This window comes from Ptychodera flava, chromosome 12, assembly GCF_041260155.1.
Source record: "Ptychodera flava strain L36383 chromosome 12, AS_Pfla_20210202, whole genome shotgun sequence".
Classification (NCBI taxonomy): domain Eukaryota; kingdom Metazoa; phylum Hemichordata; class Enteropneusta; family Ptychoderidae; genus Ptychodera; species Ptychodera flava.
In genome coordinates, this window is record NC_091939.1 from 18,673,149 (window position 1) to 18,690,393 (window position 17,245).

Here is a 17,245-nt window from a genome sequence, read left to right on the forward strand (position 1 = left end):
TGATGTCTCTTTTGCTTTTGCATATAAAGAAGATAAATCAATGTATAGTAGATTTTTAAGACATAATACTGTTACACATATTTAAAATTGTCTACACTTTGATTAATGTTAGTGATATGGGGACTCCTAAAATAGCAACAGATGCGATCATGTCCTTCAACTTCACTCAGAAAGATAGAATAAAGATTATTTACCATAAACATCACTCATAAAAGAAGCTTTTGTTCAGTTTTACTACTTGTACCAGTCTAGTCTAGATTTCATCAGTAGTCCATTATGTTTTAAAGTGACCTAGTGACGTAGTTCTGAGGCAGGGAGTGTAACAATAGGTTATGTCATTGCTTCAAAATTGCAAAATCAATAATGAGGAGGCATCTGACAATCATGAATCATCACTGATTAGTACAAAGACATTTGCAAACAACTCAACTGATTTTGATGTAAATAGGTCAATGATTTTATTGTCAGACTGGAAAGTTTTCTTTTTAGATCAGCTGGTCAGCTTCCTTCAACTGTAAGTAAAAATATTTTCAGTTTGAAGGCATGAAACTATTTCTGAAACTACCTTGACATCGACATGTACCAGGTGTACGCTATTATAAAGTGCAACTGCAAGCTACCCAAAAGCACATTGAAGCTTACATGTTTATTGTGTTAAATTTTGGAGGTACATGTATACATGAACAGTTTTGAACTGTAGTACAATTTCAGCTATCCTTGTTAAACATGATTTCTTTGGTATTCCAAGGATAGGCTAGCAGAGGTACTGTAGAAACCCAGGTGAAAGTTGGGAAAATGAAAAACGAAAAGCTAACATGGTGCAGACTTTGGAAGTGTTCTCAGTCTTCCTCATGTAATGTCAAAGCTTAATGTATGATGATAACAAAAGTATAAGGTTTTATATCACTGAGTACTTGTTAGCTTTGAAAATGAAATGATTGACGTTGTGTTTCTCGGCTTAATACTTTCTTATATGGAATCAACTCATAAGATTACAGCAGAAAATACATGGGGTCTTGCATTGGACTGTCTTGATCTTGAGGGATAACGCAGTAGCAGTTCTTATTTCAAAGAGATGTCTGGTTGTTTTGCCTCCACTGTTGTCAGAGGCTACTTTTGTATTAGATAGCATTGACTGCCAAGTGGCCATCTTTAAAATTTAGAGGCTTTTTCTTGCTAAGAGAGAAACACAAATATCTTTTTTTAGTTTCCTGATGTAAATTGCTCTATTCTAATTTGATTGACTAAATTTGTTATACCTAGTCATCGGGAACAGCACAACAGTCTAATCAGAAAAAGAACCAGTAATAATGTTTTGTTGTTAAATGTTGGTTTGCCTCATCCGCACAGGGCACCTTCCACATCATATTTCTATCATTTGTAAACAAAACAAATATTTGTCCAAAGTTTTTAGTTCCAGTGGATAAAATTTGGGAATGGGAAATATGCCATTACTCAAACCACAGGGGCTCATAAATGGCTATGTAAGTCAATATTACAGCGTTTTTCTTTCTTTTTCAATGTTACAAATAAACCAGCTGAAGAGCACAGCACTTTTGTAGCTGTCTTTTGTGTAGCTTGTATTGGCATGTATAGTGCGTCCTCGTAAATGTGACCTTTAGTTCCGTGACCTCTAGCCATGCCTACTTCCTGCCCTGCCCTCGCTATGCTTACTGTACTAATTTCCCAAACATGGCTGGACTGATATCATTCAAACTTGGTACCAAGGACACTGTACCGTGAGGTGCATATGCATGTTAGTTTATTTTGTTACACAATCCAATTTGGCAGCCAGGCATCCACTTTCTTATGAATTTTGCATGTACAGAGCCATTACGTAGACATACCTGAACAGATCTCATTCATAGTTGGTATAATGAAAATATATTATGACATACATATGTATGTCAATGTATTTAGTGGTACGACCAAATATGGGCTCTAAGTAGCCATTTTGTTAGTTTTTTCACAGGGGCTCATAAGTGGCTATTTAAGTCAATATTACAGTGTTTTTCTTAAAAGACAGCTACACAAGTGTTGTGCTCTTCAGCTGATTTATTTGTAACATTGAAAAAGAAAGAAAAACGCTGTAATATCGACTTAAATAGCCATTATGAGTCCCTGTGGTTTTTTCAGTGGCTAGAGCCATTACTAGGACATGTCTGAATCGATTCGATTCAAACTTGGTACAAAAACACTGCACTTATGATTTTCATATGCACATCACATTGTGTCACTGTATGATGATCTATTTGCATGTTTGGAGCTACTGTTTTTCTCAGATATGCAAGAACATATTCTATTGAAACTTTATACAAGTACAATGTTCGTTATGTGTATGTGTATGTGTGTCTGTAAACGTGTGTGTGTGTGGTTTGAGAAGAGTCTGATATGGTACACTGTATTTGGTGTAAAAATTATTAAAAATTCATTAGAAAATAATACTGAACTTAAGGTGATATTTACAGGCGGTGTCATCTTTTAAAGATATTCTATAATTTAAGCAATACCAAACTGCGCCTGGCAAGGTTGAGAATAGTTCATCTGTTTTACATTTCCTGCTGTCGGGTCTTGGTACAATGGTCTCTTAAGGTGGAGCTGCATGTTGCCAACACTGTTTTTTTCAAAGCAATATTTCTCATCAAAGATGACAAGCAACCCCCTAATACTATATATATTTTCAAAAAGCAGAGACTCTAAAGTTTAGTATGGTAGCAGTAGTTTACTCAAAGGATGAAGTATGTGTATATTTGGGGTAAAAAACCTGAATTTTAGTATTAATGATCAAAATTAATTTAAGTAAAAAACTTGACACCATTTTCTAAAATGTAATATTTCACTTGAAAGAAGACTATATGTATTAGAAAAAAACGACTATTTTATTAAATTGCATTATCTATCCTCATTCTTAAACGGCAAGGGTCGAAAGACTGACTCTCAAAAAATTGATTAAAATCATGAATAGCAAAATTGAAATGCCTCTTATTCAAATTGTATGAAATTTATTGCCAAACAAAATAGTCATTTTTATATAGCATTCAAAGAACATACATAGTGAGAAAATTTCAGAAAATTTGACCCAGCCAAAGTGGAGTTAACTTCTTTTGAAATTTTGAAAATAGGGAGCAAAAAGAAGCCCTGAATTTGGGTGATTTGCATACATTTGCATAAATTAAGACTTCTCTATCGCGCAACTTTCGACTGCCTGACAAGCTAAAAGGTGAACCCAACCAATATTTTAATCTGGGGTTAATAAATTAATAACAATCGCATGAATATTTGCAAAAAAGTGCAGCACCCCCTTAAGACCATGAGGAGTTCTAATCAGTGAAGCCATACAGTGTCAGTCTGACAGCCATGACTTCCTCCATACAATTTACTTTTCAAGCAAGTTCAGTTTTGATACCAGTTTTGACATAGAGATGAAAAGATTAAATACATATTTGAAAGGAGAGTCCTACAAGATGAGAGAACATTGTCATGTCTCTTTTGTATGCAGATTCTTATACTAAGAAGTAGCATGCTGTATAAATACAGTTTGGGCGGGGCAGAGTGCGTGATCCAGAATGGCATTTTGCTATAAGCCCCAATTCTTCTGTGTAACTTTCATTGAGTATCAGTGTAGACAAGTCATGCCAGTTGTTTGTTTTTATGTTGGACTATGTCTGTGGTTGATTTTGAAATTGAGCTCATTTCAGGTACATGCAGAATAGTTGTAATTTATGATATGGGAGTTGTAAAAGAATATAGACAGATACATTTTAAATTATTTTCCAATGTTTTATTGTTTTTCTTTTAATATTAACATTAATGTCAAAGAAGGCTAATCAAACAAAGAGCAGTAATACCACTAGTTGAAATAAAAATAAATATTCTTCCAAATAGATATGATTTTAAAACCCCAAAATGACATATTTGATATCAGATGACGAATGTGGAAATTAATTTCTGAAATGATTCATGATTAATATTTTTATTGTATAAACTATTTTGAAATCCTTAATGATAGTACAGGTTGCAAAAATGAATTTCTTTCTGATGTAAATCACTGATCAAAGATAAATAAATAATAAATAAATAAATAAATACATGGCGTACTACCAATTTGTTCAAATAAATATTAATACCACAGAAATATGTTTAAGTACTTTGACATGAAATCTGCACCAATAAAATTGTATTTTGATTTTCATTATTTTATAAACTATTTGGCAAAATGAAAGTGGCACTCACTGTAAAGCATTGCATCAACTCATATTAAGATATAAATGCTCAAAACTGTGTTGATTGTTGAATTTATATCAGAGTAAATAAATCTACGCTCATGGCACATCTGTCTCATTCTGTACAGAGAATGTATTTTCCAGACAAACATGATATTGTTCTCAAATTTTTCTTAAATATCACAAGGAATATAAAGTTTCTGAAGTAAATGGATTGCCCTTGTCAATGATAAGCTCTACAAACTGTTATTTTCATCAATTGCTGACAAAAATGGCGTCTATAATTTTAAACAAGTTTACTCTTCAGCTTCTTGATGATTATCTTCATGGCATCTAGTGAATTTCTTTCATAAAATCTGTGGTGATCATCTATAAGAATGATTTGGACACTGCGTCAGGAAGTTCACTGAAAATGGAATTAAAAGGAAAAATATAAGCTGACATGTTACATACAGTATAGTTGCTACCTGAATTTTACGAGTTTTGTTTGTGAGGGACTGTAAACCATGCATTCTAATTTGAAAGAAAAATCTTTTTTACGGTAATTCTGACAAGTTAGTTCATCATACATACCAACTAACAATATTGGGATATTTATTGATATTTACTCATTTCTATCTGTATTTTCCAATATAATGATAATGACTTTTTACAAATTTATCGCCTTTTGAAGATCAAGAAATTGAAAACTATAAATCATATTGTCAGGTAGAGGTTAATTACTTCTCAGTATGAAAAAAAAGTCTGCAGAAATTTTTGAATAAAGATTCTTACTGGCATTGAAAATTCTTCTCTGCAAATATTCTGATTAGAAATGAGGCTGCACATCCTGCATCAAATGTTGAAGGTATCAAGACATAGCTGCCTGGGTCCAGTGAGAAACGTTTGTTGACCTCACGGTAGTTGATGTAAACACCAGACTTTCCAGCTGGGTAGTTGTACATGAAGTGGTCCATGGGAAGTCTTTTGTTTGCATTGTCAGTCTACAAGATGAGAAAAAAAGATGCATCATACAATATAGCTTATTGAAAATAACGGTCGAAAGATTGATATGTAAGGTCAGGTGTTTATTTATAAGTCTTGTCGCCTATTAATGAAACACTGTAAATCTATATCATTCTCCCACTGTTATCAGGCCAAACATTGTCTTCTAGATTTTAAAGTCACTGGGAGGAGTGAAAATATGAAGAAATAGATAAGAAATAGACTGTAACCTTATACTGCCATACTTCAGATTTTTCCAACCATACAGATGATATCTGGCATTGGAAAATCCATGAAAGATATTTAAGTACATTGGTCACATGTTTTTGTGTAATATCACTCTGTTATCAGATTGTCACCAAACTGAAAATTCTCATATGAAAAATTCTTTTTGAGCATGTTTTATCAAAGTCACCACATTTTTGTGAGTGGTTTACCTTGTAAAGTATGAAGCTTATCTGGTGGTACTTTGTAGTCAGATATTGTTTGCGACGTCTGTATTCCTGCATCAGTGCTATCACAACGGAACATTTTCCCTTCATCTTTATGTCATCAACCTCTGGATCCCACTCATCTGAACAAAAATGATAAAAAAGATTATGATATGTTAGAAATCTCTCATTTAACAGGCTGTAATATTCAACTTTCAAACAATTGCCAGTGTAAATCATGTTCATTATGCTGTTTTACATTTTCACATTAATAATGATTATTCTTTTTCATAATCTCAGTAGTTGGTTAGTGGGAAATCAATATGAGTTAGTGTTAATGTGAAATTGCATGCTTGTAGCTTTCACTATAGTTCCATATTTTGTCTTGCAAGGCCAAGTATCTACTTTTTCTGCAGTATTTGCATGTCTTGAGCATTGAATTTTATTTTTAATTACCTGGTTCTGTCAGTGTGAACACAAACTGTGGATTGGTTGCAAATGATTTGAGGTTGTTTCTTGACCCGCCGGCATTCAAACCCTTCACCCAGCTTCCTGTCATTGATGCTGAGTAATAGCTGTCTCCTTGATTCTCCACCACATCAGCAACTCCATTTCCATCAAAATCAGGACCAGTTGTACAGACTGTGATTTCATTGAAATGCTGGCAGAAATCTTCATATGTAATCCTGTAGTGAGAGAAAGTGGCATGTAATTCACCAGAATACATTGAGGATAGTGTACTTCATCTAGGTAAAACCCTTTAAACTTTGATGCTCTGAGATTTGCATTGATGAAGATTAATAACCATAGAATCTGATGAGATAGTGTCAGAATGGACCGAACAAGACAGTCAGGTGTCAGTTCATGGACAATTGTAATTACAAGTTGGCAAATTGATTGAAGCTTGTTACCGTTGCCTCTATTAATGTTTCTTATTGAATCTTTATTCCTTTGCATTATCCTCAACTATACAATCTAGTTGCCTATAAAACTCATATATAATTATTTGTGCAGGAATTATTGTGTCATTTGTGTTCACACCATGTAGCTTTAAAATTTCAAAACAAAATATAGACATACTAAAAAGTGCCAATTCCTGTGACTAGAAAATAGAACCCTGACATTATGATGAGGACTTACCAGAATTCACCGTCATCACTGTCTTTCCATCCAATCAATTGCTTTTCTTCATCAGAAACGTAATCCCAGGTCCTGGAACTGTGGAAAAAAGTGATGACACATTCAAATTATTCTCTTACTTTATAAACTTCTTGGCTTCTGTTTCAGCACTTAAACGAAGACATAGTCTTGTGTTATCTTTAGTGAAACATATTCTGGACAGGGTGACCATGTTTATTTTGAGACAGACATCACAAAAAGTCCTCCGCTGTTTACTAATTTGTGCAGCTGGCTGTTTTTCCATGAAAACTGCTTCATTTCTGAAAGTGGAAAATTTTGTACAATCTTTCCCTTTCGTGGTCATTTATCAACAAAAATATGGGGTAGATTTCAAAGATTTCTGAACACCATGTGTTATAGCAGACTGACTTTGCCCTCTATTTCCTAAATCTGTGATTTTTCCTCATAGGATTCCTCAGATTAACTCTTTGAGCACCAAAGTCAATTTTTGTCACCTTTAGAAAATACCGGTTACTCCAGTCAATGTTTTCAGATTTTTGTCAAAATTTTGATAACAAACTGTAGCCAATGAAATGTGATGTCTATTTGGTCCAAAATTATCAAAAAATTATCAGTAAAATTACGGTGGTAAAAATTACAGCACTCAAAGGGTTAAGCAATATGAAATTCCTACTCACTTGTCACTCCAGTCTCCATTCCATTCCATTTCATTCCCCCATGGATTCCTGACTCTCACCAAGTTCTCAACACTTCCATCCAGTAATCTGCATCTCTTCACATCTGTGACTGTGTATGCATGTCCAGATATCAGACCATTCCGATCTGCTGTCTCAGAACATCTCCAGTCACCCTGATAAATAGAGAGACATGCCCAACTCATTCAATATACCTGTGAGACGATGTGTATTTTTATAAAAATATCAATCTCAGGACAGTGTGGATGTTCATGTCTTTTACTATATTTTGCTGATCTCTTTTTGGAAAATTTATCTCTGTTATACTTTTGATTCAGAATCATATGTTGGTATTTTTATTCAAATTTAGATTACAATTCAATAAAGAAATACAAATTGTTTGCAGTCGAACAAGCAAGAGCAAATATCCTTTGTATCCATACTTGTATGGTAGAACAATTCTGTATTTTGTTTGATGTTGCTATTTACATACAGAAGTCTAATCTGGGATTTATTGTTGATGGAGACTTCATACTCATTTCTCATTGGTCAAGATTTCAGACTTATCATCTATTTGATTTGCATACAGATAATTTGAATCAGATTTTTTCATACACAATGAAATCAAAACCATTTGAAATGTTTGAAATACTTAAAATTGCACATACCATTTTGCTGCATGTTATGAATGAACCATAGCGGGCATTTCTGACAAGCTGTTGATATAGATTGGCCGGTGGGCGTTTGAGGTCATATCTTTCAGTCAACCCTCCTGTCATGTCAACCAATGCATCAGATGCCTGCCCTCCTGCAAGACCTTCATATGAACCATGTAATCTGAAAAGTAATACAGTAATGACAAGATTGTAAAATTCTGGTTGACATTAACCATTGTCTTTGTTACATACATGTAAGTCAGTTTTATAAATAATTTCTGTATCAGTATGATAATGCGCATGAACAAAGATGGGAAAACAAATGTCACATTGGGCTTGCATATAATATTTGGCAGAAAGCAAAGGCATTACTCAATAAGTATTCAAATTTCAAATCAGATTCTCCAGCTGTGTTTAAAATAATTACTGATATGAAACAAGTTTTAGCAAATAAATGGGGAGCAAAAACATCTATAGAGTTCTTTTCAATGTTCATGTATTAATTTATTGAAAGTGATCTAAACACCAATCATAAAACTCTTCACAGTCAAAAAAGTGTTACAAGATAGTTAAGTTAAGATTCCAACTTTGTTTTGTTTTAACATTTTGCTACAGGCATTCAGTGATTTCTGTCACCACTTACTTTGCATAGGCTTTCTCAAGCAGAGCCACCCAGAGTTCTCTCTCATCATGGGATCTTGCAAACATCAGTTGGTTGAATCGTGTAGGAAGTCTATCGTCAACCACTACGTCAACCCACTTCCCAAATCGCCAGAATTTGAAATGAAATAGTCCAATGTAGTTGTCATCTTGCCAGAGATGTTGTTTCTTTGGAATGATCTAAGAAGCAAACATAGGATTTGGTTATGAAAAAAAGTAAAATACCACACCATGTATTCGTAAACTGGTGCAGTAAACTTTGTCACTATAAAATGAAAACAATTTTTAAGACCCTTTCACATTATGAAGATGATGAATATCTAGTATCGAACATTTAATTGCCATACTTATCAGTGCCCTAGTGCTGTGTGGATGAAAAATATTTGTGATCTTCTCCCTTTACACGCGGTATAATCACACTGTCTAATGACCTTATATCCCCCACAGTATAACGGACCAGGAGTCTGTACCTTTTCCATAAATCTTTTCTGTTGAGCAATGGCTGCACAGGAGGAAAGAAACCAACAGTCTCCCAGCTCTCCCTGAACTACATCATCACGGCTGATGTCATCAACTAGAAGTTGTGGGTCTTCAATGATTTCCTGTTTAATCATAAAAAGATTATATTTTTAGTAGTTTTTCATACACTTGTTTAGTCACAGGTCTGTTAAACTGCAAAAATTACACATGAACCAATTCTGTCAATTGATTTAAAAGTATAGTGCTTAAGTTTCTTCATGGACCTATTTTACTTTTTATCAAATATTTGGGAAAGGTGCTGCTTTGATTTTTTGTCAAAGTTCCATTTTATGTGCTTATATGTAAAAGATATTTCACTACAAAAATTTACAATGATGGCCAGCAATATTCATTTCATCAGCGTCCAATGTGTATCTTTAGTGTTATTTGCAAAGTAAATCTTAAAAAATGTAGAGTAGATGAAAAACCCGTTTCAAAATTTACGTTGTTAAAATTCATTGTGTTGATAAAACCTACCTGTGGTCTCTTCCATTCAATTCCTCTAGATGACGCTTCACTGTAGAAAAGAGAGCTTTCATTGGCTGGAAAGTCTTCGTCCTCAAATAAAGCACCACTGTGGATGACTCTGTTACGTATTTCTTCAACATTCTGTAAGAAGGGCAAACATTACAATATAAATTACAACGATTTCTAGGCTGTCACTTTCATATCAGACATGATTAGTTACAGACAGATTGAAACATAGACTGGTTAGAGAGAAGTTCAAAAGTTGATGTTAGCTTTGCTGCAACTGTTAAACTTACTGTGTGGGTCATAGTATTGAGGATCTGCAGTAATCTTGAGGATCTTCTCTTCCACAGACCACGTCTTTGAATAATTTTTCCACTCATGATGTCTCCGTAGATTTCTTGTAAGTCTTGTTAGCTTGAGGTGTTTGTAGTGAACTGTTCTGGTGGAGCTCACCACCGTTGGTTTATATAAACCGGTATTATCCCTGAACTTCACCACCCAAGTCAAGAAGAATCTCATAAAAGTCTGTGTTCAGGAAGGAAGTGGGCATGAACTTGAACTTCAAGTCGAGCTAGGATGGAGGTCATCTAATATTGCACTGCACGTAAACATGATACGAGGCATGTTGCACGTAATCATAACATTGTATCTCACTATTGATTTGTCTTCTCTCACTCAAGGAGACAAGAAATCAAAAGGTTGTAGATTTCGAAGATGTAGCAGTGTGGCTTATATCTAAATATTCTGCACTTTCACTATTTTTGGTGATAATTGTTTCAAACAGATACAATCATGGCCTTCAACTTCACTCAGAAAGATAGGATAAAGATCGTTTTCTATAAACGTCACTCATAAAACGAGAAGCTTTTGTTCAATTTTACAGGTTATATTAGTCTCGTCTGGATTTTACCGGTAGTCCATGTTTTGTCACTTTGTAATGCACTTTTGATGTAAAGAATGTGACAATAGATGATGTTTGTGCTGTGAAGTTGCAAAATCAATAAATTAAGAGGGATCTGACAATTGTTACTCATCACTGATTGGTGCAAAGAGATAAACTAACAATGCAAGTAACTTATTTGATTTTGATGTAAATAGATCAATGATTTTACTGTCAGACTAGAAAGTTCTGTCAGTAGATCATCTGGTCAACTTCCTTCAACTTTAAGTATAAAAAAGTTTAAGTTGAAAGTCATAAAAACTGTTTCTGAACACATCTTGACATCTGAATGTAGTGACTGTTTGAAAATTGTTAGCTACCCGGAAGTACCGGTACATGGAAGCATGCTTCAATTTTCTTAAAGTTTGGAAGCCAACATAAAGAGTTTGAACAAGTTACATGTCAGCTGTCCTCTGTTCAACATGATTGCTTTGGTATGCCAAGGGATAGGCTAGTAGTGGTACTTTAGAACTCAGGTGACAAATACTTGTTATCATTTTAATACTAAGACTGTGAAGACATACTTTAAAAGTGTCCAACTCTTTCTTGTGTTGTTGAAAAGGTTGATGTTTGATGGTGACAAATTTAATAGAATATTTGATATAACTGAATATACTGGTAGTGGCTCTCAAAATGGAATACAATAATTGATATCAATTTTCTTAGGCTTTATATATGTCTCACATGGCATTATTGATCAGATTACAGTAAAGGTACAACAGATCAGGTACTGGACAGGATATCGTCTTCACAAGAGAGTGAAGAGTTTTTTCATCAACAAAACTATACTGCCATTCATATTACATGTGAAAGGATCTGACCACCAGCTTCATAATGTCATTTGTCCAAATTTCAAATGGCGGCAGCCAATGTTGCGCATTCAATGCTACATGTAACAACAATCACACAATCACAATCAGCAATTGATACAGAATTCAATGAACATTTGTTACTCTGTAGGTACTTTGAGATTACCAGCTGATGTCTTACATTCGCTGACATGGATGCTGTCACTGCCATGGTTACAGGTAAATATCCTTCATAGGCTACATGTAATACTCTCAGATTGATTGTACATGGTTCAACAATGCATTATCTTATTAGTAAATCTTGAGGGAACAACTCTTTTAGTTTTGCCATTTACAGTTGAGTTTATTAACACCTACTATTACAGTTATATCATTACTTTTTAATGGAAAAGATGTTTACTAGTAAGCCCTGTGCTGTTATATTTGACAGTTGTAACAATTTTCTGACTCTATTTACACGACTATGTGATCTTCCCATCAGTTGACACAACCTGACAATACAAAATATTATACATTTATCAGTATAACCTTTCCCATTGCCATAGCTCGGCCGTATTAATTTCTTTTTTAGATGGAAGCCAAGTGGATGGACTTACGACCACATCATGTGTCACGCCAGGATGTTGCAGCTCTAAGTACAAGTTTGGCAGACAAGATTGGTAAGCATGCAGAATGATTGTTTTGCATCCAGCGGATCACTTTCTCATACACTATTCAAATCTGCTGCATTCAAACAATATCTATTCTCTCTATCTTCAGGTCCAGCGGCTCAGTCTGAAGCGGTGCATTTACTGTGTTTTGTCCCCAAAGAAATCGCATCCAAATGGAGGATTCATGTTATCTCAGCAGCATTGGTAAGACATCAACTCTACTTACAGTAACAGTGTACATTGATCTCATCAGTCCACAATATCTCTTGTGAATGATTTTTTTTTCCTACAATGTTTATTACTTTTGGATGTATTGACCAGCATGAGAGCTGACTTTAATTCGTAAAATGGCCCTGGATCAGTCACATATTGGAAAGATGAACTGACAGTGTACAGTATACAACATTGATTCAATCTATGTGCATAACCACAGATTTAACACTAGTAACACACAAAATCAATACTTAAGGTGGTTGGAAAGGCTAGAGCGTCAGTTATAAACTTCAATAAAACTATTAAAATATAAAAGTAGTCAACATTCTCTGTGGAATAAAAAAAACTAGACATTTGGGCACAAAGGCATTGCAGAGTTATAGCCTGTTGAAACTTCTGAAAAACTGACCAAATAAGAAGAAGTTGGGGAGTCCTTAGTGTATTAACTATGGTAGAGGTCCCCTAGCTTTTAATAAAATGTTTGAAAAGGGAAAGTCATTATTTGCTGTTTTTCAGGAAAGTTTGACAAGGCGATGCTGGCATTCAGAGTGAGTGACTGCTATTGTAAATGCATTTTTAGATTCTTTGAGTGTCAAAGAGGTGTCAAAAGTGAGATTAACCAAAAAAACTGCTCTATGACTTCAAAAGAGGGGTGCAAAAATGGCTTGTTTTCAACATTTTTGACAGAATAACAGTTTTTCTACATAATTGTATACCAATTTAATCCAACCTTTGAAATGAGATATGGACATGGAAATTTTACAGCCTATTCACAAGGTTACAGATAAGATTTGTATGGCACAATTTTCCTGTATTTGAAGTACTTTTTGAAAAATCACATTTTGAAATTTGAAAGAATTTTTAATAATTTTTTGATATGTAAACCCATGTAAAATCATAAAAACAAATTTTATTTACAAATCCTGCAGTACAAATCTTACAATAAATGGTGTCAACATATTTATAACTTATTTGGTAATATTGATACTATCCAATTATTATTAAATTCAAATATGTAAAAAAAATATGAAAAATTAAATTTTAATATTGATTGGTGTCATATTTCAAAATCATGGCTGCAAATATACAATTTTCATATTCTTTGGAGAAAGTATTAACTAAGGGAGTTATCCTGAAAATTTGAACTAAATATCTTGATTCTAACACTTGAAACTTTACATTAACTCTGAGAAAAGAATTGGTGCAAAAATAGCCTTTCCAACCACCTTAACTTGTATACCTTGGTATATCATCTTTCATTAAGGTAGAATGCGCCTTAAGGACAGATATTCTTCAGACTCTCAAACTTTTACAATATTCTTTTGGCCGGTCATTTGTGGAGGCTCATTTTGAAGCTTGTGGAGTAAATAAAGTTTTCACTGGCTTAGTTTTGTGAAAATTGGATTATTTTACTCTGCCCCAGATTGATAACACAGGGATGGTGGCCATTTTGAATTTGAAATAGCAGTAAATATTTGGTAATTTGTTTCTCTAGTACCAAATTTTGAACAGTGACCCCCAGTATTTATGCTAGATTTTGAAAGACAGCGGGTAAAAGTTTATTTGTGGAAAATTTGAGCAAAAGTCGAAGTCTTTCACTTCTGAAGTGTGAATTATCTAAAATAACTTGCATCACTTTACTTTGACAAATCAGTCTAGTTATCTTATTCTTTCTTTCAGGGAAGTAGCATAGATGAAGTGAGACTGGCGGCAGTTCATGGCTTTCCTGTACTCATGTTGACTCTAGGATCAAACTCACACCATCTTGTGAATGATTGTCTTCAGTAAGTTAACTTGTGGCTAACGCTCTGTTAAACTCATCCTGATTGGCTGACACGATATCTGTACCAAAAAAGATATATTGATGATTGGCTGTTTTCTGAGACAAAGCAAACTTCACACACTTCATTCTATTATATATACGGGTAGTTTGAGATGTCTTTCCACCAGTTTTATTAATCCTTCTGAACTCCTGTTACATTTCAGTGATGTTCTGAAGGATACCAGTTTAGAAATTCTGGAAGAAGCAGCCAAAGTTGTAGGCCGTCTGGGCCTTGTGCTTTCCAAGACTGCCTGTCTTGTCAGGTAGGTTGATCAAAAAAGTCAGGTTTCTCAACCTCCAGTTAATTTTGCTTTGTTCCATTCAAATCTCCTTTAGGAATGCACTTCTGGTTAAACAATTCATAGAACAAAAACAACATTTTACAATAAATATACTGGTATGTCAACTTGCTTTCTCATCTATCTCTCTGTTTCATTATAGTGTTCAGAAACTCTTCATAATCACTAAGAGTAGATAGATTTGTACAATTATTGTATTTGTAAAGTAGTGTGACACCTTGTGGATGCAAGAATAACTAGTGAGCTGGATTTCATCTGTTTTGAATTGACAATTTTTTTTACTATCATATTTCAGTGTTGATCCACGAAATCTGCAGGACCGTCTACACAAGAACATGGAGATCAAAGCTATGGAGTCTTCAACTGTCGCAGAGACACACAACCAACCGACAATTCCGAAACCTCTTCTCCTGGTGCCTTTCCTGAAACTGATTTCCAAAGATAATACAACAATTAAACTTGGTAATTTCAAACAACGCTATTCAAAATATAAATATCTTTTATATAACATGTCATATTATAACATGACAAGTTAAACATGTATGATTAGCTGGTTGAATGACTAAAACGGATGTCATTAGTACAGTATGGAATCCCATACTTTTGAATGTATTTAGAAATGGATTTGACTTCAATCGCAGTATAATTTTGGGTCACTTGACAGGGAACACTATATGTTCCATGAACACTGCATACTGGTAACTCTCAGCTTCTACATGCATGAACTTTCAATAAATGAGGTATAATATTATATGTAGAATAAATAGAAAACAGTAGTCCTAACATAATAATGTTACATTTGCCATTAATTGATTCATCATGTTATGTTTGCCATGTGATCTGTTTGCAGCCTTCATCAGGAGTCTACACAGTGTGTTCCCGTACCTTGATTTGTCTTCCAATAACCCAGCTGTTATAAATATCATCAATACATGCCTTGAGCTTTGTGTGGATCCAAGTTATCAAGTCAGAGTGGCCTTTAGGTAAGAATGATTTCTTTCTGTCATCATGTCATTACTCAGTAAGATGAAATGACACACTCTGCTGTCATTTTCTGCCTTGCATTTTGTTACATTCTATGCTTCAGCATGGCTGCGTCAGGTACCACCGACTCTGTCCATGTATATTGATGTGTAATCTGTGTAAGTTCAGGTATGTGTTTGTGAGCCTGCCACACTGCTCTTTTTCTGCATCTGGACATCAACAGCTGTAAACATGATACCTCCAGATTTCTCTCTTCCTATCAGCTCCTCCTCTGCAGACAGCACACAGCCTCAGCCAGGCTTTATCCTGTACATTTTATTCACTTCTCACTGTACACCATGCACAAGCTGCCGTCATAGCCATCTCCACCCTTTCTCCACCTATCTCTCATTGCACCTCCTTTTAAGCATCACCTTGGAGTCCATCCTGACCCCCATTCCTTGGGAATTCAGCTCTGTTCCCTCACTTTCAGCCTCACAAAATGGATGGATCCACACTCTAGGCAGTTCTAACCTTGACTCCTAGGTTACCACTCTGGTCAGGTACTTGACTTGAAGGGGTCCTCTCCCAAATTTTGTCGTTGTAGTTCTTGCGTCAGTGATATTTGAGAAGTACTTTAGATTTTTTAGTCTCCACGGACACCGTCCGGGGGGACTTATAGGTTTGGTCATGTCCGTGCGTGCGTGTGTCTGTGCGTGCATCCGTGCGTCCGTCCGTCCGTCCGTTCACGCAGATATCTCAGAGATGCCTGGAGCGATTTCATTCAAACTTGGTACAAGGATTACTTCATATGTCATACAGATGCACGTCAATTTGTTTTGTGATACGATCCAATATGGCCGCCAGGCGGCCATTTTGTTACAATTTTTTTCATGTACAGAGCCATAACTCAGGCATAGCTCAACTGATTTTATTCAAACTTGGTACAAGGACATTGACCTATGTCATACATGCACGTCAATTTGTTTTGTGATACGATCCAATATGGCCGCCAGGCGGCCATTTTATTACGATTTTTTCATGTACAGAGCCATTACTCAGGCATGTTTCAACCAATTTTATTCAAAGTTGGTACAAGGACATTGACCAATGTCATGGCTATGCACATCAATTTGTTTTATGATACGATCCAATATGGCCGCCGTGCGGCCATTTTGTTATGATTTTTTCATGTACAGAGCCATAACTCCGGCATATCTCAACCGATTTTATTCAAAGTTGGTACAAGGACATTGACCTATGTCATACACATGCACATTGATTTGTTTTGTGATATGATCCAATATGGCTGCCGTGTGGCCATTTTGTTATGTTTTTTCATGTCCAGCACCATAACTCAGACATGTATCAAAGGAATTTTTTAAAAGTTGGTACAAGGAGATTGACCAACGTCATACATATGCACGTCAATTTGTTTTGTGATACAATCCAATATGGCTGCCGTGTGGCCATTTTATTACGATTTTTTCATGTCCTGAATGGTAACTCAGACATGTATCAAGCGAATTTATTCAAAAGTATTTTTATCACAGACCTAATGAAGAAGACTCTATCCTCTCTGAGGACCTGTAATCAAAGTACCCATTAACAAGTGGGGACTGTGTCATCAATGATGACTTGTATTTGTGTAAATAGTGGTGTCTTCTGTGTTTTACTCTTTGTTTATCATTTCACAATAAAACATTCATGGCTTTATCAAAATGCATTTGTGGTGTGTCCACAAATCAGCTTATTACTCTTGTCATATGAGGATGACAGATTAGTATGATC

The 17,245-nt window shown here is 34.9% G+C and overlaps 2 protein-coding genes across 3 annotated transcripts in view; one reads left to right on the forward strand and one right to left on the reverse strand.

Annotated features, from left to right (window-relative positions):
- LOC139145282 (serine/threonine-protein kinase ATR-like) overlaps nucleotides 1–17,245 on the forward strand; it is a 95,565-nt gene that overhangs the window by 37,814 nt on the left and 40,506 nt on the right. For both annotated transcript variants that reach the window (XM_070716329.1, XM_070716330.1), the window contains exons 14-20: nucleotides 11,659–11,726; nucleotides 12,079–12,166; nucleotides 12,267–12,361; nucleotides 14,051–14,154; nucleotides 14,357–14,455; nucleotides 14,787–14,953; nucleotides 15,342–15,474. In XM_070716329.1, the coding sequence (XP_070572430.1) occupies nucleotides 11,659–11,726; nucleotides 12,079–12,166; nucleotides 12,267–12,361; nucleotides 14,051–14,154; nucleotides 14,357–14,455; nucleotides 14,787–14,953; nucleotides 15,342–15,474 (754 nt within the window). The remainder of the gene's footprint in view (nucleotides 1–11,658; nucleotides 11,727–12,078; nucleotides 12,167–12,266; nucleotides 12,362–14,050; nucleotides 14,155–14,356; nucleotides 14,456–14,786; nucleotides 14,954–15,341; nucleotides 15,475–17,245) is intronic.
- LOC139145280 (calpain-A-like) lies at nucleotides 4,112–10,188 on the reverse strand. The gene is made up of 11 exons (XM_070716327.1): nucleotides 10,052–10,188; nucleotides 9,765–9,896; nucleotides 9,239–9,370; nucleotides 8,752–8,948; nucleotides 8,121–8,289; nucleotides 7,456–7,628; nucleotides 6,779–6,856; nucleotides 6,095–6,324; nucleotides 5,645–5,781; nucleotides 4,998–5,206; nucleotides 4,112–4,629 (listed from the first exon to the last, which is right to left on the reverse strand). The coding sequence occupies exons 1-11, from the start codon at nucleotides 10,136–10,138 to the stop codon at nucleotides 4,593–4,595; spliced, it is 1,581 nt and encodes a 526-aa protein (XP_070572428.1). The 5' UTR covers nucleotides 10,139–10,188; the 3' UTR covers nucleotides 4,112–4,592.

Coding starts and splice junctions, on each gene's coding strand:
- LOC139145280 (XM_070716327.1), bottom strand. CDS start 10,138: ATGAGTGGAAAAATTATTCAAAGACGTGGTCTGTGGAAGAGAAGATCC. Junction 8,290..8,751: donor CTTGAGAAAGCCTATGCAAA/GTAAGTGGTGAC, acceptor ATTACTTTTCAG/ATTACATGGTTCATATGAAG. Junction 5,207..5,644: donor TAAGCTTCATACTTTACAAG/GTAAACCACTCA, acceptor CTCATCTTGTAG/ACTGACAATGCAAACAAAAG.